Source organism: Chanos chanos, chromosome 1 (genome assembly GCF_902362185.1).
Source record: "Chanos chanos chromosome 1, fChaCha1.1, whole genome shotgun sequence".
Lineage (NCBI taxonomy): Eukaryota > Metazoa > Chordata > Actinopteri > Gonorynchiformes > Chanidae > Chanos > Chanos chanos.
Window position 1 is genome coordinate 13,619,748 of NC_044495.1, and position 23,270 is coordinate 13,643,017.

At 39.2% G+C, this 23,270-nt stretch overlaps 2 protein-coding genes across 2 annotated transcripts; one reads left to right on the forward strand and one right to left on the reverse strand.

The window, feature by feature from the left end:
* Positions 1 to 6,934: 6,934 nt before the first annotated feature.
* LOC115828836 (NLR family CARD domain-containing protein 3-like) lies at positions 6,935 to 14,205 on the forward strand. Its single transcript, XM_030793260.1, is given in 11 exon segments — positions 6,935 to 7,065; positions 7,160 to 7,282; positions 7,410 to 7,569; positions 7,649 to 7,868; positions 7,999 to 9,793; positions 10,914 to 11,087; positions 12,586 to 12,740; positions 12,800 to 13,022; positions 13,157 to 13,330; positions 13,416 to 13,462; positions 13,682 to 14,205. Coding segments are annotated over 11 exon segments (3,726 nt in total).
* A 1,320-nt stretch (positions 14,206 to 15,525) lies between these two features.
* Positions 15,526 to 22,245, reverse strand: LOC115818228 (putative E3 ubiquitin-protein ligase UBR7). The gene is made up of 12 exons (XM_030781552.1): positions 22,159 to 22,245; positions 21,458 to 21,584; positions 21,129 to 21,262; positions 20,466 to 20,526; positions 20,257 to 20,352; positions 19,767 to 19,820; positions 19,492 to 19,597; positions 19,176 to 19,330; positions 18,377 to 18,571; positions 17,712 to 17,871; positions 17,426 to 17,487; positions 15,526 to 16,084 (listed from the first exon to the last, which is right to left on the reverse strand). Exons 2-12 carry the CDS (start codon positions 21,581 to 21,583, stop codon positions 15,992 to 15,994), a joined length of 1,242 nt encoding a protein of 413 aa, XP_030637412.1. The 5' UTR covers position 21,584; positions 22,159 to 22,245; the 3' UTR covers positions 15,526 to 15,991.
* Between the last annotated feature and the right edge of the window lie 1,025 nt (positions 22,246 to 23,270).

The following is a 23,270-nucleotide window of genomic DNA, read 5'->3' on the forward strand; positions in this document are numbered from 1 at the left end:
TCTGGTTAATATGTGTATTTTTACTTATACCCTGGGTGTCTCGCTGGCACATGACCTGCTGAGATTTCTGCCTACACTTTACTTTTCAACATGTCTCTCCAGGCTCTCAGTTATTAGTCATTTACCGCCTGAGTTATGTATGTAATTAGTGGCTAAGTGCAGTGCTTTTAATGGTCCCAGCGCACCATAACTGAAAAACTAGCACACTCTCAGGATCCCGCAATGAATTGGATTGCATGGATAATTGTTAAAGAAGCTTTTTTTTAAAGAGGGCAATTTTTTAACCTCTTGATGTGAATGAGTAGAACACCTTAAAACCAACTTGCAAAACCGGACACCCAAATTATAACCAAATTGAAGTCTGATGTATTTTTATCCAGTTGGGACAAGTGAAAGCTGACCTTATTTTTCTCTTCATCTTTTGACTTGAAGAAATTTGGAAAAGACCCTCCATGCTACACTGTCTGTCCCCTGAGAGTCCTCAAGTCGTGGAGCATTTCATCCAACAGTTAATGGGGAACGCAGAGGAGACTGGAGAACAGGTAATGCACAGCTCTCTTCTTGGGCTAATCAATAAACGCTGTTCATTAATTAGCCCAAGAGTGAAGGACTGCAGTACTAAACACTGTGACAATACAATCAGTTTGACTGTATTATTTTAATGTACCATACAATTATAGGTTTCTTATAGTGAGATGTTCCTTAGGTGACATTCTCCAGACTTCACCTTCAGCAGTGTGTGACCGCGCTGGCCTGTGCCGTGCTAAACCGAGAGCGCTGTAGCTTCCTGCTCTACTCCCAGTTCTACGAGCACATTCTGCAGCAGCAGAACCTGCTGCTCTATCGGAAAGAGCAGGTATCACTCTTTTCAATTTACTTGTTCTCTATGTTCCTCTCTCACACAGGTTTCTATCAACAGCCTGAATGTGTTTCACTAATTCATTCACTATCAATAGCCTGAATGTGTTTCACTTACTCATTTACGATTTGTATATTTAGGACGTGAAGGAACTTGAGGACTCAGCGGTGCAGAGAAAATATCCCTACAGTAAGGTGTGAAGGCTTTTTAGGCTATCACAATTCTTTTTCCTGTTTGTGTGTGTGTGGCTTATAAGTTTTTCTTAACCTTTAACTTTGTTTGGATTGCAGGTCGCTGAGCTGTGCCGTGAGTTGATGACTGAAGTCACGGCGTTACGTGCTAGGCTGTGTCAGGCAGAGGAGGAGCGAAAAGTTTTAGATCGACAGCTCAGCCTCCAACACAGACAGAGCTATGATTCTCTGGTCCGCCAGCTCTTCTCTATTTGTGTACAACTGAAGGTCTGAAACAGCTTTAGGGCTTTGCACACCTGATAGTGTTCAGCTATTTATTTAAATCTTACTGTTGCTGACTTTCATTAAAATTTTCACATGAACTATTTTTTTTAATCTTTCTTGTGGCACTCAGTCCAGGCTTGACGAATACCATTTTAGAATGGAGAACGATGTGGTGCAGCTAGTTAGCACAATTAGAGGAGAAGGTGTGGACAAAATGACAAAGCTGAGGGCAAAATTTGGCGCCCTTAAAGATGACAAGCCCTTGACGGAAATGTTGTCTGAGGTGAGACCATTATTATCCCTCTCCAAGCGGTTTAAAATCAGAGGTACTTAATATAGCTCCAGTAACAGGCATAGTAAGTGCTCTTTTCCTGGGACCTGCTTTCAGAAAAAGGTGTTAGAGGATCTTTATGCAGAAAACAGGCAGTTGGCTGGGCGTCTGTGTAAATCAACAGCACTCAACCGTTGGAAGGAGGCTGTAAGAATGGGAAAGCTACAGAGAGAGTTGCTTCAATGGAAGCAGGTAGAGTATGTTAAACGAAAAGTGAGAGGGACAGGGCACTGTGTCTGGTGCTTTGCAACCTTCTCCAGAATCTTTGTCATTGTTGTGTTTACTGTGTGTCCAGAGAGAAATGTCCTGTAAAACAGATATGCTGAGATTAAAGATGACAGCAGAGGAAGAGAGCTTCGTACTGAAGCAGGAGCTGGATGCCCTGAGGGATGCCATGGTGCAGTGTCATAATGAGAATATTCAGATGAAGAGAAAGATATCTAAGCAGGTATTTTGTGCCCTCAGGTAGGGTCTTTGCTCTTGTCTTTATGCCTCTTTGAGGTGGTACTGCATAAATAATGAAACCAAACAAACTGCAGGCATATCTGTCTCAGTTCATGTACAGTATTTAGTTTGATTACTTCTCACCAAATTGTAGAACTACGGCAAGCAGTGATTATGGTGCCTATCGGGTGACCCTCACTGCTGTTTATGCAAGTCAGCTCAGTGCTTCAACCTTTGAGTGGCACATCCAGTTGAGACACTTTCACACACTGAGATGTGTGAGCTGTGTTGTCTTGGGAAGGTATGTCAGGGATGGTGGCTCATCGATGGACACCTATGTCACTACAAGTGTTATTCCATAAAAAGCGCTCCCCTGCAAGCATGTTACATCACTTGAGGGTACATGGTTTGCTGTGTGGCAAAAATGCAATGATTCATATGTGTCAGAGAAATTGCGTGCTAGCCTTGTTTGCCACAAACGAGGGGGCTGCCCTCTAAGGGCGAGACTTATGAAAAATCAGGGGTTGATGAACTTTCCAAATTGGGGTTAGGATGTGTAAAATAGGTCAGTAAATTACAAAACTTGAACGACCTATTAATGTCATATGATACTTTGTTATATGTGCAGAATCAGAAGCTGCAGGAGGTGGAGCACCAGTTGGTACAGGAGGCACACAGTCGGCAGGACATTGAGAGCCTCCGCATGCTCAGCCTGGAGCAGCTGCAGGAGGACATTGGAGACAGAGAGAGACAGGTCCGTGTCCTCAGCGCACAGCTGGAGAGACAGAGCAGAGACAGTCATCTGTGGCAGCAGCGCAGTCACAAGGAGATCAAACAGGTCAGGCTTGTCGATAAGTGGCTTAGATTAGCCTAAAAAAAGCATGCCATATTTAATACACGGACACTTCTCTGTGTAGGATATCAGTTCTGTGGTGAAGAATTGTCAGAATTTCTATGACCCTATGATTTTTTTGACTGTTTGACTACACAGTGAGTCTGTATATCGACTGCCTCTTGAAAATATCATTGATTGTTTTCTAGCTATATTTGGTAACTCTAACAAATCTGTTACTAAACACATATTTGTTCAAGGTGAGAAGTCGGCTTCAGCAGGAACGCGGCCTAAAACTACAAGCATTTCAACAAGTCGACAAACTGCAGAGCCAGATTCACAGGGTTGAAATGGCACATTCTAAATGCATTTCCCCCCCAGGTGCTCAGATCAGTTTATTTTATGGATTTCAAAAATAGTCAGTGGTTTCATTGATCTTTGAATGGCTTAATTGCTCGTGAACAGTTTTTAACTTACTCAAAGCAGCTTTAAGTGCTTTTTTGCTTTCTCCTAAAGGATGGAGCAGGACAGCTTCCCCAAGTAAAGGTTTAAGGAATTCATCTAGTGGTAAGTTGAACGTCGGATCATTCAAAAGTTGGAATCATTTGTCTATATATTGTTGGTTACACCGTTGTTTCTTGCCTCACTGTAGATTTATCCAAGAAAAATCTCAGTAGACAAAACATACCTGATGGCTCCAGTGCTTCCAAGAGAGAATCAGAGACTCAGAGATTTGAGAGGCCTAAAACAGTGAGTTTGTTTTCTGTTTTTTTTTATTTGTTTCTGTGTTGCCTTTCTGCACATTAGTCAATAGATTTTATCGTACTGAAAAACATGTACAGTTTCATTGTAAGTATTGCAAATACCTCTTATGTCCTGAAACTCTTCGACAGAGAACAATGATAATTAATGTTTTTTTCAGTTATGATTTTAGAGTTTGGTTTAATCAGTTTGTATGTGAACTGCCAGGGCCATCGTCGACTGCGTATGGAGGAGATGGCTTCAGAACCACTGTTACCAAGTCTCACTGATGGCCACTCATCTCGCCCGTACACAACGGATCAACGCTTAAGACTTGGCCACCAATAGGCCATGCTTGTATCTCACTGAGTAACCAAGCAGTCCAACCACAGTATCCTTACTATTGGTCATTTTGAAAAGGTGTTTCCACCCAACTACAACTCATACCTGGTTTGACCAGAATTTTAGGCATGTTTCCAATGGTGTGAACAGAACTGTTAGAATAAGATGATTTTTTCAATCTGTTTTACTAGTCAGAATATGTCAGGACATAATGGAATCTTTTAACAGTAAGGTAATATATTTATGTTTTTGTCCATTGAAGATTATTCAGCGACTGATTAATATTCTGAGAAACACAATTTCACAATTTTGAATAAATATGAATTGAGTAAGTTACTTGAATGTTGCATAATATTGCAATTTTGGCACTGCAGATATTCAGAGATGTAAACGTAGAATTGGTGACATTTCAGTTGTACTACACACGTTTTGAGATTTGAATCTAATATAAAAATAATCTAATAAAAAAGTTCTAATATAAAAGCAATTTCATGGGGGCCTCAGTTCCTTTTACTCTTATATGTATATATACATACATATAACATTTACACTTTTCATTGGATATATAACACAAATTATAAACATATCATTTATTTAGATATAAACATATCTATATTTTCTATCAACATTTAAATTGGCCACAGCTCTGTGACTGACCCAGGTTTAGTCATCATAACTGGCAACACATGAGCTGCATTTTGAACAGTATATGAAACAAATTTTGAAATTTAAAAACAAAATGAAAAAAGAATACAGTGTTCCCCTGAGGTATGCCCTTTCAAGTTAAGAGAATTCAGCCTCATGAGTAGTGTCATATAATATTCCTACCTCAGCTTACTAAGGTTTTCATAACAGATCTGGATGGATCTGGGTTTTCTGTGCCTTGCAAGCAGCTGAGTGTGAGCCACCAGCCAATTTTGAATACAAAAGTCCTGTGAACACCTGAAACATTAATTATCATGTTGTAGTTTTGTTTGGTAGAAAAAACAACAGCAGAGGAAATTCATTCTCTTACAGCAGTTCTCTGTTTTGGTCTTTGGTCTGGACAGAACAGGTATCATTTAAGATTTAAAACTTGAACAGGGAAGTTCACTGATAATAACTTAGAGCATCATTAATGGCCATAAGAAGAAGGGTGCTGAGGCAATTTCAAAAAAGTTCAACCTGGTTGGCCAGCTGTACTGTTAAGCTTACAAATGTTTTTGCCTATCCCCACTTAACTCTCAAAAGATTATCGCTCCCATTCTTCACTGAGAACCTGTCTCAGGACACGCTTTTGTTCCTATTGATAGCCATTCTGTTATTTTCTTACTGGGTGCAGCCTTCAGCTGGTTGTCATGAGAAAGACATATTTTCATTTTTCCTACATGTAATGCTCCCTATTACTTTGCATTTTAAATAAGTAATTTAAAAACAATAACTGTATACTTGTATTCATCTGTGTTTGGCACCTAATATGTGGTGTGTTTTTAGTGACCAGAAACTTATAAAATCCTTTTAACAAAAACCCTGACTACTGCAACATTACATCACATACAGTCATAACAAGTCAAACTGAAAGAGGAACTCAAACAGTATTATTATTATCATGGAAGACACAGAGACAAACAGACCGTAAGTAAGTTTCTGGATATTCAGTGTTAAATGTTTGTATAAAAATAGCTTCAGTACAATTTTTCTTTATGATGTTTAAGAGTGTGGTAAAGGCAGATTTATAGGATATATTATTTTTAATTTTTGTTTTAGTTTTTAGTTTTAGTTTCAGGTTTTAGTTTTTTTTCCTTTGGACTTTTGACTTTTGGATTTCTCTCCTCAATCTCAAAAACAAAATGTCCAAATGAAAAATGGAGTTGCCTTTCTTAGGCATTGGAACATAGAGAGTAAACTAGAATCTTTCCAGCTCAATTTGTAAGAAACCATCTAAGAATACATGCATATCTTTCATTGCTATGAGCCCTTATGCTTACAAGCATAGAGTAAAATGGAATGGTTGAGCAAGCGCATGAAGAAATGTTTTTCTGTGTATATGTGAGCATGCATGAGTATTTCCATGCGCAAAAGAGTGTATGTGTCTATGTGTCTATTTGTGTCTGTATGTGTATATTTGGCTAGCATCAAGGTCACGAAATGTTTTATCATCAAGACTGAATAATCTTGATTTAAGATAAGAATGACAAGTTAATTTTCTTTTCACAGATAAGAGCAAACATGTTAATTCAAGCTGGGATGCAACCATAATTCTTGATTGTAACAAGACATGGAATGTTGTGCTGCCAGTCATGTGTAGGATGAGCATGCTGAATATAGCTACACTTTATTTGTTAAATTAAGCAGTATAAAATACAACATCTAACAACATCATGTCTGATCAGATATGAAACAGGCTTGGTTACCAAAGAACATACTGGCATTTCTCAATTAGGCTGTACTTCTGAAATGTCTGCCTCTTTCCTGTTGTGACATCCATTCCATGAGCACAGCAAAAACTTAGATGAGATTAGATAAACTAGATATTTCAGCCATAGCTTCAAAAGAGAGAGACTTTTTCTGCACCACAGGCCATAACTCAGCTTTCACATGAATGATCTTTAATTCCTGGTGCTGATCTATGGATCTATGAATTTAGTTGTGATCTATCTATCTAAGAGCAGTCTATGTTTTTTGATTTCGTGCACTTCTGTTGCATTTAGCCTTCGTCTGATCACATTTTCATTCTCATTCTGTTTGATCAGATTCTGTGTACATGTGAAAATATCAGTAAACATAATTAAATTCAATCCAAAAGGCTTACATATTGCTGTGATGTGTATGCATCCATGATGTTTGCGGGAACTGTGATTCTTCCCTCACTAGAATGAGGATCCAACAGAACAGTGATCATTACCTCTTCTTTGTAGATTTTTCAGATTTGGGCATTATGGGAATCTAAAATGAGCTTCTCTGGAGAACGTGAAGAAAGTGACATTTCCTACAAAATGAGCCTCTCTGGAGAGAGTGAGGAGAATGATCACTCTGTGGGTCACAGCATCCACTTAAGTCAACAGCCATCAGATTCTGAAAGGTCTGGAGTGCGTTTTCTTGGCCTGAATCTATAAATCATACGAGGGATGAGTTTGTAAATGACTGAAACATCTTTTTCTGTCTTTTATTTGTAGCTTCAAGATGGAGAGAGCGCCATCCCCCACACTAACATGTGTATCAGAAAAGAGTGATAAATCAGAGAAGCGTGACATTTCCTTCACATCAGAATCACAGCCAAGTGCCAAACTGTATGAACTGTAAATTACGCATCATTTAAACTATATGTTTGGTTATAATTTCTGATGAGCAATATATTTCATGCCTCACTCACAGATTGAAAATCCATATTAAGTGATAATGAATTTCTCCCCACACCTCCCTCAGCAAGGGACAAACACCAGTGGATATGACTGGAGACCCAGGACAGAGACTCTGCCAGCAGCACCACAGAGTGCTGGAGGTGTTTTGTAAGACTGATCACATATACATCTGTAAAGGCTGTGCAGCAGAAGAGCACAAAAGCCACAATAAAGTCTACAGAAATGTGAGTGTTCACTCCAGAAACTCATTCCATTGTTATTAGAAAAGTATCATACTGATCATGCACTCTCTTTCTGTCGTAGATGTCTAGTATACCAGACACCCCAAGCCTTATCATGGCCATATTGACAAATATGAAGGAAAAAGACATCAGAGTCTTTAAGGCAGAGCTGGATGAGTATTACCCAGGGTGCATAGGGAGTCAGCCAGAGGACCTTGATGCCTCGGGTGTGGTTAGCAAAATGCTGGAGAGCTTTGGAACAGAGGGAGCTCTGAGGATCACACTAAACTTCCTGCATTTTAGTAAGATTTTAATGTAACCACTTTGAACGAGTAAAATTTACAGTGAATACTGTAAAACAATTTGCAAAATTTGCAATTTACTGTGAATCATACCAATGACAGTAATTTTTATTAAACTCTATTTGTTCAGCGGACCCTCTAAAAAAAGTCACCGAAGCCAACAAAAAAAATTTAGGAAAAAGCGTGCAAAATATATCAGAAGGAATTGCACCACATGGAAAACTAACCTATTTGCATGAGATCTACACAGACCTCTACATTATACAGGGCAGAGAAGTTGCATTCAACAGTGAACATGAAGTGAAACAGATTGAAATGATTTCCAAGAGACAGACCACTCAAGAGACACCAATCAAATTGAGCGAACTTTTCAAGCCAATTCCTGGTCAAGGAAAACAAATCAGATCCGTGCTGACGAAAGGTATAGCTGGAATTGGAAAAACCTTTTCAGTGCAGAAATTCATTCTTGACTGGGCTGAAGGAAAAACAAATCAAGACATTATGGTTGTTGTTCCTCTCCCTTTCAGGGATCTTAATCTGAAAACAGACAAATACAGTCTTATTCAGCTTCTTCATCACTATGCTCCAGAGCTTAATCAGATAAAAGATGTTGAAGATGAAGGAATCAAATTGCTCCTCATTTTTGATGGTCTGGATGAGTGTCGATTTCGTCTGGATTTCCAGAACAGTGAGATTGTGCATGATATTACAAAGGCAACCTCAGCAGATGTACTGCTGACAAACCTCATCAGGGGGAATCTGCTTCCCTCTGCTTTGCTCTGGATAACCTCCCGACCAGCAGCAGCCCAACATATCCCTCTGGACTATATACACCAGATCACAGAGATACGCGGGTTCAGTGAATCTCAGAGAGAGATCTACATCAGGAAAAAAATCAGTGATCAGAGCCTGGCAAGCAAAATCATCAACCATATCAAGTCATCAAGGAACCTCTACGTCATGTGCCACATACCAGTCTTCTGTTGTCTCTCGGCTACTGTGCTTGAGGAAACTATCAAAGGTGCAAGCATTGGTAAAAAACTTGTTACCTTAACTGAGATGTATACACACTTCCTCTTCATTCAGATCAGTTTAAAGAACAAGAAGTTCAAAGGAGTCACAGTTGAAAACCCAACAACGCTGTGCGAATCAGACAAAGAGATGATTCCGAAATTAGGAGAGCTAGCTTTTCAACAGCTGGAGAAGGGTAATTTAATATTCTATGAACAGGACCTTGTAGAGTGTGGTATTGATGTCCGTAAAGCCACAGAGTACTCTTTAGTGTGCAAAGAAGTCTTCAGAGAAGAGCTTGCATTGTACAGTGACAAGGTCTTCGGTTTTGTACATCTGAGCATCCAGGAACATCTTGCAGCATTGTATGCACATATTTCATGTGTAAATGAGAATATAAATGTTTTCAACAGAGAGGACGTCAGAGATGGAGGACAGAGATTTACATTATCTGATTTACACCAGTGTACAGTGGACAAAGCCCTGCACAGCAAGAATGGCCACTTGGACCTTTTCCTTCGCTTCCTTCTCGGCCTTTCACAGAATTCTCACCACACTCTCCTTCAAGGGCTCATGAAACAAAGAAATTCACAAATGAGAGAGTACAGTGCTTCTGAGACCATCAGATACATAAAACAAAGGATCACAAATGAGACATCAACAGAGAGGATCATCAATCTCTTCCATTGTCTGAATGAGTTGAATGACAACTCTCTAGTAGAGGAAATCGAATCTGCCTTCAGATCTGGAATGCTCACAGATAAAGACATGGAACCACACCAGTGTTCAGCTCTGGCCTACATGTTACTGATGTCAGAGGAGGTTCTGGACACCTTTGACCTGAACATGTACAAAACTTCAGTAGCATGTCGACAGAGACTGCTGCCAGTTCTCAGGACCTGCAAGAGGGCCAGGTGAGTCATGTTAGCATACTGATATAACTCCTCCTTTCAGATTAGTTCATAGCACCTGGTATGTATGGCAAATGTTTGTAGATTGTGATTTATATGTCTCTGCCATGTTATGGTGTGAGATAATAGGTGATTTTCCACCACACAACCCTTTTCAGGAACCACAAACTTTTTCAGGAACCAGAAACTTTAAGCTCTTTTCCACTGCAGGAATCTGCACCAGTTTTCGTTCTTGAGCCATTTTTAGTACTTACTGCAGAGTCGGTATTTTCCAGTGGTTCAGGGACTAATGAGGTGGAGCTTATCATGCAATGTTGCTGACTAGTCAACCACAAGCTTCATAGAATGAACAAGGAGGCCAACCATCATTTTTAAATACCCACATTCAGCAGGCAAGCAATAGAAGTAAATATTGGCATTTTTAGAAGCAAGTAGTAACAAAATGGTAAACCACAACACAAGCGGCGGAAAAATGGATCAGTGAGGAGGTGCAAGCCTTATGTTGCATCTATTTGGAGGACAAGATTCAGAGAGATTTTAAGTTGTTGACTTGGAATGAAAAGGTGTATCAAAAAGTTCTGCTGCATTTAGCTGAAGTAGTCATACACCATACTGCAGACTAGTGCCAGGAAAACATTTAAAAAAAGGAACAGGATTACAATAAAACATCCTGAACACAATAACCGTAGCTCAAACAGACTCATACTTTTTAGATCACTTTCTCCTAATTTACATAATCTTCATGGTTTTTGCAGTGCAGTTGGAAACCAAGCACAAATGTGTTCAGGAATTGTGTGGGTCCTATTGAGGGTAGATCCAAAACTCTTAAATCCCTGAAAAAGTTCCTGAACCGTGGTGGAATAGCACCTGAATATGGTTTAAAAACCACAGAGAATACTCAGAATGATGTGATTCACTAGCTATGACAATACACTGAATGATTTCCCTGACTGATTCTACTGCCACCATTTGAAATCTAATAAATAAACAGTTTTGATAATTACGGATTTCTTCATGGTGAGCATGGTGAGATATTTGTTTCAAAATATACAAATGGTTAAATGCAAGCACTACTAAAAAAAAAAAACAACTATTCTGTGATCATCTTTATTTGTCCCTATAGTGTAAATCACTGTAACCTCTCATCTGGATCCTGTGAAACTGTGGCCTCAGCTCTCCAGTCAGTGAACTCACCTCTGACAGAGCTGGATTTGAGCTACAATAAACTAAAAGATGCTGGAGTGAATCTGCTCTGTGCTGCACTGATGAGTCCAAATTGTAAACTGCAGAAACTGTGGTAAGTGGTATATGTGTTTTAGTGTAGGGCCTGATATACATCGGTAATCTAACTTGACAGTGTCATGCCTTTCTTTGCAATACACAATCATATGTACTGGCACATTTAAACATATTACCAGCTTTATACAGATGACCTATACCTAACATCATACCAAATATACCTCACAAGATCAATGTTTTCACTCATGAGATATGTAATATTTCCTTTACTTTTCTTGGAGAGAAACAATATGATTACTTTCAACTTGCTCTACAGCCTGTAGAAAGTATATTTGAATGTCTAGGCTTGATAAGTGTGAGTGTGTGTGGGCATCTGTGCACACTTTCTCTTTTTAACAGGCTAAGGAAGTGCATTCTAACAGATGGATGCTGTGTAAACCTGGCCACAGTGCTGCGGTCTTCACACTCTAAACTGTTAGAGCTGGAACTGAGTTATAATGACTTGCAGGATTCAGGAGTAAATCTGCTCTCTGATGGACTGGAGGATTCACAGTGCAAACTACACAAACTAGGGTGAGTCCAGAAGACTCAGTGCATTAATACACTAGTCATGGTCAGTTCTAGCTAGAACAAGCGAGGACAATAAGAGAGTTGTGACCATACCATACATAGTTTTCTGAATATTTATAATTCAAATAACCAATTTACTGTTTAACTTAAGTATTTGACACTGTCAGTTTTTTCCTTGAATTTGTAAACTGACAGTATTAATGAGTTACTTCAATTTTAAATAATATTTAAATGTCACAAAGGAATTATTCAACAATAACTGTGTGTTGAGTGTGTTGAGAATTGTGAATACCATAAGTCTATTCCATGGGTTTTATTAACCATATACGTTTTCTTAACAGACTGGCAGGCTGTAGTCTCTCAAATGAATCATGTGTAACTGTGGCCTCAATTCTGAAGTCAGCAAGCTCAAAACTGCAAGAGCTTGATCTCAGCTATAATAACCTTGAAGACTCGGGAGTGAAGCTGATCTGTGATGAAATGATGGGCCCAAATTGTAAACTACAGAAACTGAGGTGTGAATTGTGTGTGTGTGTGTGTGTGTGTGAGAGAGAGAGAGAGAGAGAGAGTTTGTGTTATGCGACTGCTTGTCTCCAGGTGAATAAATACCTGGTAAACCTTTATAGAAAATGTTTTAATGTTTTCATCTAAATCGTGTAAAACTGTGGTCTTGGCTCTTTAGTCATGCAATGATGGTTTTGCTACTATCTTAACTTTTCTCTACAGACTGAATCACTGTAATCTTTTACCTGAATCCTGCACAATTATGGCGTCAGTGCTCCAGAAACCGAACTCAACCCTGAAGGAGCTGGATCTTAGCAATAACAAATTGCAAGATTCAGGAGTGAAGAAGCTGTTTTCTGGGCTGGAGACTCCAAATTGCAAATCCCTACAGAAACTGGGGTGAGTTGTTTTTGTAGAGCATGCAGCTACATTTATGTGGTCCAAGACCATTTTTATTTATAATCCAGAAATTTTCTTTACAGATTGGCTGGCTGTTATCTTTCATCTGAATCCTGTGGAATCATAGCCTTATCTCTCCAGTCAGAGAATTCAACCCTGACAGAGCTGGATCTTAGCCACAATGACCTTGAAGATTCAGGAGTAAGATCACTCTCTTCTGGTCTGATGAGCCCAAATTGTAAACTAAAGAAATTAGGGTGAGTAATGCGTGTGTGTACTTGTGTGTTGTGTATCCAGTCATAAACTGCATGAATGTACAACCTCTCCTCTCCTCTCCCTCTCTCCGCAGCCTGAGTATGTGTAGTCTCACAGAGGGCTGCTGTGACACTTTGGCCTCAGTCCTTAGATCTTCTCACTCTAGCATTACGGATCTGGAGCTGAGAGATAATGACCTGAAGGATTCTGGGGTAAAGCTGCTCTCTACTGGATTGGCAAACCTCTGTAAATTAGAAAAACTGAGGTAAGGATGTTAGTGTGCCTCAACAATATGAACACTGGTTAACATTTGGCTAAAACTAAAGTCTAATTCCTTATTTGCACGTCACTTTGTAGAAGGTCCAAACCAGGCTATGAGATCTGATTTTTTTCCTGCAGTGTGGCAGGCTGCCTGATCACAGAGGAAGGCTGTGCTTCATTAGCATTAGCTCTGTATTCAAATCCCTCACACCTTAGAGAACTGGATCTAAGCTACAATCACCCAGGAGATTCAGGAGTAAGGCTGTTCTCCAGACTTCTGGAGGATGGACATCATACACTAAAGAAACTGGAGTAAGTGTGTTAACTCTCCCATTGATGTAGTACATTTTAGAATCCATCCCACTAGGCTGTACACTCAGTTCTTATGTCCTTACAGAGTGCACCATGGAGGAGAGCACAGGATGAAAACTGGGCCTAGGAAATGTAAGTCTGGTTGTCCTTCGTAAGGTTTATTTTTGTTAAAAAAAAAAAAAAAGTAGTCAGAGGACAGATATGGACAACTGAATGGTTTCAGAATTAAATGAACTAACTCTGTCATTCTGCTTCTGTACCCTTATATCTGAACTGCAATGGTGGTAATCCTCTATGTCCCTAGCAGTCATTCACAATATAATGACACCTTAAGTTGCCTTTTGTCTGCAGATGCTTGTCAGCTAACACTGGACAGAAACACAGCACATAGACTGCTCATTCTGTCTGAGGACAACAGAAAAATACAAGGAACTTCAAAAGAGCAGCCTTATCCTGATCATCCAGAGAGATTTAAGATCTATACTCAAGTTCTATGTAAAGAAGCATTGGCTGAACGATGTTACTGGGAGGCAGAGTGGATTGGAGAGAGGATATTTATTGGTGCTGCATATAGGTCTACCAGTAAAGAAGAAGCTTCCTTGGGAATGAGTAAGACGTCTTTTGCCATGCTCTGCTTGAAGAATGGATTCAGCTTCTATCATAATCATGAGAAACATGATGTAAGGAATCCCCCTCACCCATCTAACAGAGTAGGGGTGTATCTGGACTGGCCTGCTGGTACACTGTCCTTCTACAGCATCATCGATGACTCACTGACTCTCCTTTACACATGTCATTCCAAATTCACTGAGCCCCTGTATGCAGCATTTATGCTTTACCGTGAATACACAATATCTCTGTGTCAGCTTGAATAGGCTTAACATCACAAACTGAAATACTGTAACATTAATATGATGAACTCTCACAAAAACACTCCCTCATATAGTGTTACGTGTTCCTGCACATTCCGTGTGCCATTTGTGTGTTTTGTTTTGTTTCTCTCTGGAGTGTTGATGTTGAGTCGTATAAGTGCTGTTTTGCTGTGCGTACATGTGACGAGCTCTCTCATTCTTCACACATTCTACCAGCACAATTGTCCACTCCTGAGGAGAACAATCGCCTGTTTTGTCATTATCACTTGCTTTGACTTGTATTATTGTTTCTGGTGTTGGTTATCATTGAACACAACTTTTGTTTATTGTGTATTGTACACTTGTTTATTGTTACAGAGGGCATGTAGCATTTTTTTCCTTTACTATTTTGTGCATATAGGTTAGGTTAGATCAGAGCAGGTCAGCAGCTGGCCAGAAAATTCATCTTCTCTTTTTTTTAAAATGAGGTAATGTCTTTCTACTGAGATTGGGTGCTGGCTACGGACCTGTTGGCCTCCTCTGGTTAGCCCCCTCCTGTTCCCATTTGGTTAACCTGGTTATTTGTTCTTTGAATTCTGTTTACTAAACATTATCAGCGATAGTGCTGATTGTTCTACATAAATGGCATTTTACAACTTTTCTGTTCTTTAAGATCAGTTGGCCACTTACGTTATGGCAGTGGGTAAACTGGGCTGGAACTCAAATGGTCTAAGGGCAGTAACATATACACTGATGAGCCAAAACATTATGACCACCTGCCTAGTATGCTGTTGGTCCTCTGACTAATGCAACTCAATAAATGTTAACACCAAAGACATATTTCACACAAAAGCGCCATACTTACGTATTTATTTTTTGGTATTTATTCTTGTTGTGATGTTTTTGATGGATGTGTTAATTACAAACAGGGTTTAACAGATCAGTTTTTGCAATCTTCTAATTCAGTAGCATACAGTATGTATGTGGGGAGTGTTCAGTTGATGAAAACATCTCAAAGCATAATATCATCATGTGTATCAGAATATTCTTCCAAGGGCTTTAAGATTCATATAATGATGTTTTCAATCCAAACACAGCAACCCCTTGCAGAGGGCTGGTAATCTACTCCTCCAAATAGTACGAAGAAGACCCTGGCATGCCAAATGAACAGGATTATCAAAATACAGCACAAATCATAACATTCATCAAGCATCTGAAATTGTATTTTTGACTCTGTAAACATGTTTAATAATTTATCCTTGATGAAACTGAGACACATCCTGTTCAGATATATGGAAATAATATTTATTTCAGTTTCACATTAGTATCACACAATTCCCACACTATAGCTACAGATACGTGAGAAGATTTAGCCTGAACTCTGAATTATCTGTACGGTTGTATCAATCAATCAAAGGCCATGATAGTGAGCTGTGACATGAGATTGCAAAGGGAGTGAAACAGAGCTGGTCTTGGCACAGTGCACAGTGTTATAGGACAAAGGAAAGGCATGTTCACATAACTACTGCCTAATGCAAAATGTTCCCATCAACACCTCATGTAAAAACCACACAGAAAATAAGAAATCGTCTCCCGAAAGATTTGAACAATCGCAGCGTGTAAAAGGGAACACCCCAAAAAAATATTCTCATACAACCTTTCAGAAACCATTTGTACAGCAGCAGCATCATCATTTTTAATGTGCAATTTTATTTAAAGGAAATGTAGGTCTGCCCAGAGGAACCACCGATGCTAAACTGCACCTCTGGACTAAGTCAAGTTTTGGAGTGAGGGTTTAGTCTGGACTGGTTCAACTGCAGTAGTACTGCCCAACATTAGTCCGTCTCCGCTTCCGGTTCTGGAGATCTTCAAAAAAGGTCCGGATGGCCTCAGGGGTCACAACCTGGGGTAAGAGGGCAAAGGATGTTCCTTGATCTACTTTTGTCAAAGAGCAACTTAAAATACAGTGTGACAAAGTAAATGAGTAGGTATTGATATTAGGACTGACATTAGAGAAACAGCTACTGAGCACATATGGGAAGCATAAATATACTTCTGAGCAGGTAATGTTCTCTAATGTTACTGAATGAATTTTCCATTTAGCTGAAACATTTTAAATTTGTACAAGACCCACCCTTCAGTAAGTAAAAGTTAATTATAGAGGTTTAATAATCGGAGACACAGTGCATATTTACTAAGGGTATAACAGTTCTGAACTGCCGTTCTGTAGCCCTTGGTTTGGTTTGGTTTGCTGTACATGTTTAGTTTTTTTCTCTCTCACCTCAACTCTTATTAAGTGAAAGATTTTTTCTGTCATAATACCAAATCACAGAGAATATATATTCTTAGAATCAGAGATCACTCCACACTGTTTGTGATTCTGGCACTAAGAATAACAAATTACAATTTGAAGGCAGTACACCATTACTTTTTCTTTTCATTTCTCACTGTGAGAATATATGCACCATGCCTTCACTGAACAAATCACATTGTGTTATTACTCAGACCATAATTTATACTGAAATATATGAATCCACTTAAATGAACAAAACAGATCTAATATCTCAGCTTCTCCAAGCAGAAACTTGATTCTTATATCGAAGTAGCCACATACTTATCTAAAAAAAAACAAAAAACGTCAGAGCAGTCAGCTATCATTTTACAGTTGCCATGTTTCTTTTTCTGCTGAAATGGCATGCTTGGGCAACAGTCTCGTAGTTCAAGTTCAGTTTTCTAACACTCATTTTCTAGAGGAAGAACTTTAATAACCAGGGCTTGCTTGGGTTTAGTTTTCTTGCAGTCATTTTCTTGGAGAACCCTTAAGTAAAATGTACTAATGTTTAGATTTATTCCTCTGACCATCATTGAGAAGAGCCTTAAATAACATTTGTTGTTCAAGTTTAGTTTTCTTACTTATTTTCTAACAGTAGAGCCTTAAAATGAAAAGGTACTGAAGATTAGTTGTTTTTAATTCTCATTTTTGAAGAGCTGTACTGCTGTTTGCTGTTACATCTTCAGTTCTGACTTTGTTCAATTTTCTTGCAAGCCAAAACCATGATACCAACAAAACCGTGGCCCAAAACTGAGGCACAACAGAACCATGAATAAGGTGAATCATTACACCCTTAGTATTTACTGTAGTTTAAAGAACGTAAATGTGTTCTTAAGTTCTAAAACTAATCATGCAGTTTGTGTTTCTTTTATCTGTCATCATAACTTGAACAGAAATAAACGATGCTCTTACCTTTCCCTCATCGGCAAACTGTTGCAAAAATTCAGTCAGCTCAGTCTTCAGGTCGTTAAACTCTGCGAATCAATCATTATTCAATTCATTTTAAACAGAAAATATATGCACATACTGTCTATTTCTTTTGTTCTGATCAGAGAGGTACAACTTCTTACCACGGCTGCTAAGACATAACAGTAAGCTGCTCAGCTTACAGACAACAGTGATGCACAACTACTCATCTAAAACCATACAGAGATGGGCTATTCCCACACATATACAAACACACAACCACAGTCCTTACGGTAAATGATCTCCAGCTGTTGTACTCGGTCCAGAGAGCTGAGGCAACTCATGAGCAACTCTTCTCCTGTCCAAGTCTGTGATTTACCCTTGTTTTCATATGCCAGCAGAGTGTCTGTCTCATCCAGCAAAAACTCCACACCTGCCTTGACATAGGCTCTCTACAGGGCAGGGTTAAAAGAAAATTTTCAGTTCATTAATGAACATCTGACGCCCCGTTCACTGTCCACAGCAGTATATCAATCAATTCCAACTTCGATATATCTGAGCTGTGCATGACAGAATAAATATATTAATAAATTAAATCACTGCTTGTCTCTGCATAAGTGCCCCATAGATGACAAAGAGAACTGACCTATCGTTCAAACAGTTAAGTCGCTATGTATGTCTATAATTAGAAATCACAAAAGGCAGATTTGACATCAAAGTGCCATCGAATGCAAATCTACATTCACTCTATATTTGAAGCAAACCAGTCCAATTACTTGTTATCATCTATAACTTTAATTATACTTTCACACTGGTTAAATATACATACCACCCTTGTGTTTTTCATGCGGATGATAGTATTACTGTGGCCTTATTACTAATACCATAGAGTTAATAACATGCGTAAAATACTGTGATCCACATATTAAAAATATCTTATGAAAGAAAAAAGCCCACCTTACAATCTGTGCATGTGCAAAGTTTGGCACGCCAAAAGTAGGGCCAGAACACTGCTCCCTCTGGGACCCGTGTTAACTCTTTGGCCTTTAACTCTCTCAACACACAGTGAACACTTTTAGACTGGCATTTCATGGGACAATTCTCCATCTCCTGGTGGGTCCTCTTAACACCTGCGGTCCCATTGGTCACCAGCTTAAAAAATAAATATACATCGTGATGTAGATTTATGTAACTAAACTTCGCTGTTAAGAAGTTTAGCTGAGTTGACTTTTTTTTGGGCATTTATAACAGATCCCTCCCTGTTTTCACATAAACAGTTGTGTTTCACGGCAAAAGAGAAGAGGCCTACACAGTCAGTAAGGATCATTTTCTCTTTTTTTTTTGCTTGAGGTTTATCGACGTACAGTGGTAACCACAACCAACAATCAAACAAAAACAGTAATATATTGCAGGACAACTGAGTTTTCATCTACTCTATTCATTAAAGTTTAGCACCACTTGCTGGCAGAAACAGTGGGATGCAAGGCAAAAAAAAGAGTCAATACGTTTTTAAATACCACCTTTTGACTGGTGTAGAAATAGACCTCTTTTGAGTAAATTCTCTGCTGGTTTTAAACAAGCCAAATGGTGTCACCGAAGCCTTCGTTTTGGAGTGGGTACTTAACAACTATCACATATCATCTCAAAGCACTCTTTCATACATCATGTACCTTTTACATCTGAAGTGGAACTAATCTATGATAAACGAACAAACAAATAAAAAAAAAAACTGATGCATAAAAATACGTTTCTCTACCTTTGTGCCATTTTGAGTGCTGCAGCTTGTTGAGGCCCACTCCCTCCCACTCGCACATGGACTCTCTTTTTTGTCCCCTCCACTCGCTTCCTCCTCTTCCTCTACATTCACTTCACTGTCTTCTTTACAAGGGCTCAGCTTGGTTAAAGGTGGAACTAGAAAAAAAAAAAAAAAAAGAGGCATACACATATACAATGATTCAGATGTACCTACTACACTACAGAAGACAAGTCACATTGATGTCTTTATAGTTAATTTACTGTAAATTAAGCTTTCTCAAGTGGTTTGTGACGTGACCTACGTTTGTGTAACAAACCTGCATAGTGAGAAGCATAGGTCCAGAGGAAAGGGGCCTTGTTCATACAGCTCTCACACACCATTTCCAAAAGCTCCTCAGAGTCTACAACCAGACAGCCAAGGTGCTGATGGAGAGAGAGAGAGAGAGAGAGAGAGAGAGAGAGAGAGAGAATACAGTGTCATTAGCTCACACTTTCCCCCATTTTACAAGAACTTTCTCCAGGATACAAGATATAGGTGCATGAGCTGTAGCAACAAGGAAAGACTTTTTTTTTGGGCTGTCTGAGGACTTACCTTTGAGTGGTACCAGTCCTCACACACAACACACTGGATCATCTCATCATTCACCTTGGGTAGAAAATACAAGGCTTAGTTAGAGGAAAAAACAGACACAAGGCAAGATACGTGCCCCATTTTACAAATCTAAAGTAACATTTTCTTCAATCTCTCCTTCCCCTCTGAGCACTACTAAAGAGCAGTATTGGCTGGTTTTGTAACCTGTCTGTACTGGAGGTTCCTCTGGGTAAAATTGTCTGGAAAATGAATAAATGTAAATGTAGATGTGTTGACAGACACAGGCCTTGCTATACTGTTCTATAAGAGGTTCGATCAAAATGAAGAACAGGACACTAAGAGGTTTCTTAAGAGCACTGGAATTTCTCATACTATTTAATGAATTCACAGCACTGTGTATATTATAGAATATATTTCACTGTATACACATGCCAAGAGAGGGGCTGAGATAAGGAGGCGAAATGAAAGGTGTGTAAAAATGATCACAAACCTGATCATCATCATCAGGATAGGGCCTGTCACAGGCGCAGTATCGGCCAAAGAAGTTATGATTATATTGATTCTTTATGTTCTGTCTGTCCTTCCCCTGTGAGTATCAGAACATAATATAAATATAAAATATAATATAAAATAAGGTTCCTTTCTGGAAGCACCCATAAAACAAAACAAAACTCCCATAGAGCAAGCAAATAAACTTACAGGATTCAATTTGCATTCAAAGGAGCCAAACTTCCCATTTCCACAGTCACAACGGAAGTTTCTGTGAATAAGCATAAAGCACATTTAGAACAAAGAAAAACAAGGTTATGAACACACACAAACAAATTGGATCACGCAAAGAAATAGACTGTATTGTTTTGATTTCTTCTTCTTCTTTTAATTTCTGGCAGACAAGGCACAGGAAGTGCATTGCTGCCCCTGCAACAACGCATTTGATTAGATTGGATTAGATTCAACTTTATTGTCATTGGCAAGGGTACAAGTACAGATAAGCCTACAATGAAATGCAGTTTTGCATTTGGTCTTTACAAACGGAAATGATGTATGTGTTTATTTGCATATAGAGCGGGGAAGTGAGATCCGATCACAAGTGGTCACTCGAGACGCAATCAGTGATTTATCTCAAAGGTCAAAATGAGCTACATCCCTGGCCTATCCAAAACCCTACTGTTGACTCCTTGTTAGCGCGCAAATCCATGACACCGGCTGTCTGAGCTTAAAACGAGTCGACAAACTAAAATGAAAGTCAGCCGATGACGTGAACAACAGAACGACAGAAAATATACATGGGGCACATGATAAACCAAATATACAACTAGTATCGTTCACACATTAGATCAGACTGATTCATGTGAGTGTTACCTTTTGGTATACAGTTCAAAGATATCATGCCCGTCGTGGCAGTGGTTGGCACATGCGAGGCATACACCAGCCGGCTCCATATCTCCAGATGTGCAAGTGTTGCAAGCAAAAACGGCCTGGCGTTTCATGTATCCCTGAAGAAATACGATTTAAAAAATCTGTTAAAACGATGAAGTATACTTCAGCACATTGTCCTGTTGTTAACTTTGAGGTTAATCGGGTTATACTGCAAACAGTGGGTCTTCACAAATAATCTGCGTGATGGTAATGGCTTTAGCATGTCCGACGTAAATAAACTCAGACAGAAGGATTACCACCGTTCATTTTACCTCAGGATAAGAACATTTCTCTGGGTCACTCCCAGCCAAAACCGCGAAAGCTTCACGAAGCTCGTCGTCATCCACCGAGATATCAGCCAAAGAAAGAGTCGATTCGTCTCCTCCATTTGCAGACATTCTCAAGATAAAGAAATAAAACAACTAACTCAAAATAAAGCCGGCTCTTGTTCCGGTTTAAGAAATTACCTGAATATGTATGCTAGCACATATACTGTGTCAAAATTATAAGACTTTGATCACCGGATACTGTTGTAAGTCTACTAACAACAACGATGCCGACACTGCAACAACAACCCGAATACAAATACCGCGGTAGATGAACACAGTAACATATGACTTCCGGTTTCGGCCGACGTCAAATGTTTTCGCGGGAAACAGGATCATTTTTCATGTGCAAACTACAGATACATTTATATAGGATCTATAACAATGCTTCAGATGGGTTTCTCAATAAAAGTAGTGAGTGAGGAAATGCACTAAATTACATTTATTTATTCATTTTATTTCTAATTAATAATTTACGCTCTGTTACGCATCTTGATATATTACTGGAAGCACAGTATCGACATCAGTCGAAACCTAAAGTAAGGCAATCGAGTTTTCGATGTTATATAAGCAAAACGGTGCATTTTAAATCTTTTGATTGGACCACCCTAATCACAAATGAGAAAAGTGTCTAAAGAGAAAAATACCTTACTAGGTTTTGTGCCGCTGGACGACTGGAAGCTAAACCGTGATTGCAAAGCGGCCAGTTCAGTTCCTATTATTGTGACGTTCAGCGTTGCCAGGTGTTGAAAACAAAAGTATCGTATTTCAGTCCAAATGATCGTGAATTTAAAGTCCAGCCGCGAAGCACCTTGGGCTATGTGTTATATATATGCGGTTACGTGCCTCTGTTAGTTACGTTGTTTGCTTTGGCTCCAGTTACATTAATTACGTAGGCTCAACTTGTGTACCTTTCATCATCTGACACTTACCTGTCCCAGTGTTGGCGTGCGAGATCTCAGTACAGATGTGCTTGGATAGTTCGCGTCCGATCCAGTGTCGGGTTTTCCATTATACGGAATGTACTGCACTTAACGTGAATGACTAGGCTGGTTCCTAATCAGTACCACACAAAATTCACTACTATCAACCTACAATATTTGAAATGTGAAATTGTGGAAATGGCAAAATGATCTTGCATTGTGGATTTTTTTGTACTACTGATCTTATATCGATCAAATTATCATGCAAATAGTTATCCTACATCTGGCAATGCGGGTGACTTTAAACATGACAACTATAGCAGCGTTCTGAAAAAAAATGCATTGGGGAATATGGCCCAAGCTCATGGCAGGTGACCGAAGTCCGCTTTCAACGTCATAGAATTTCCAACGGTTTCTCACTTTTTCAAAACCATTTGCTGGACAGAAATGCTCATTATGAATGGGAGAACCGGGTACACGAAACGTTGGAACGAACTCGCGAAATGTCTAGGCAATTGTTTTCTTACTCTTAAGCTCTATATTTGTTAGTTGCAGATTGAACATTGATAGTATGTAAAAGTTAAACATTTTGAAGTCATATTTCATACTATTAGCTGTTCTCCAGTGGAATATTGTCTTGTTAGCTTGCTAGTCCAGATCAAAAATTTTGAGTATCTAGTCCCCCACCCCCGCAATATTTTGATGACTCACTAAAAAAACTTCACTTGCCATTCTCAACAGAGTAACTGAAAATTCTCGCATTCCTTTCCAGTCAGGCACATGTTGTGGACAGCTACTTTGCATCGGGTCCTGACCAGTGCGCCGTTGCTGGTGGT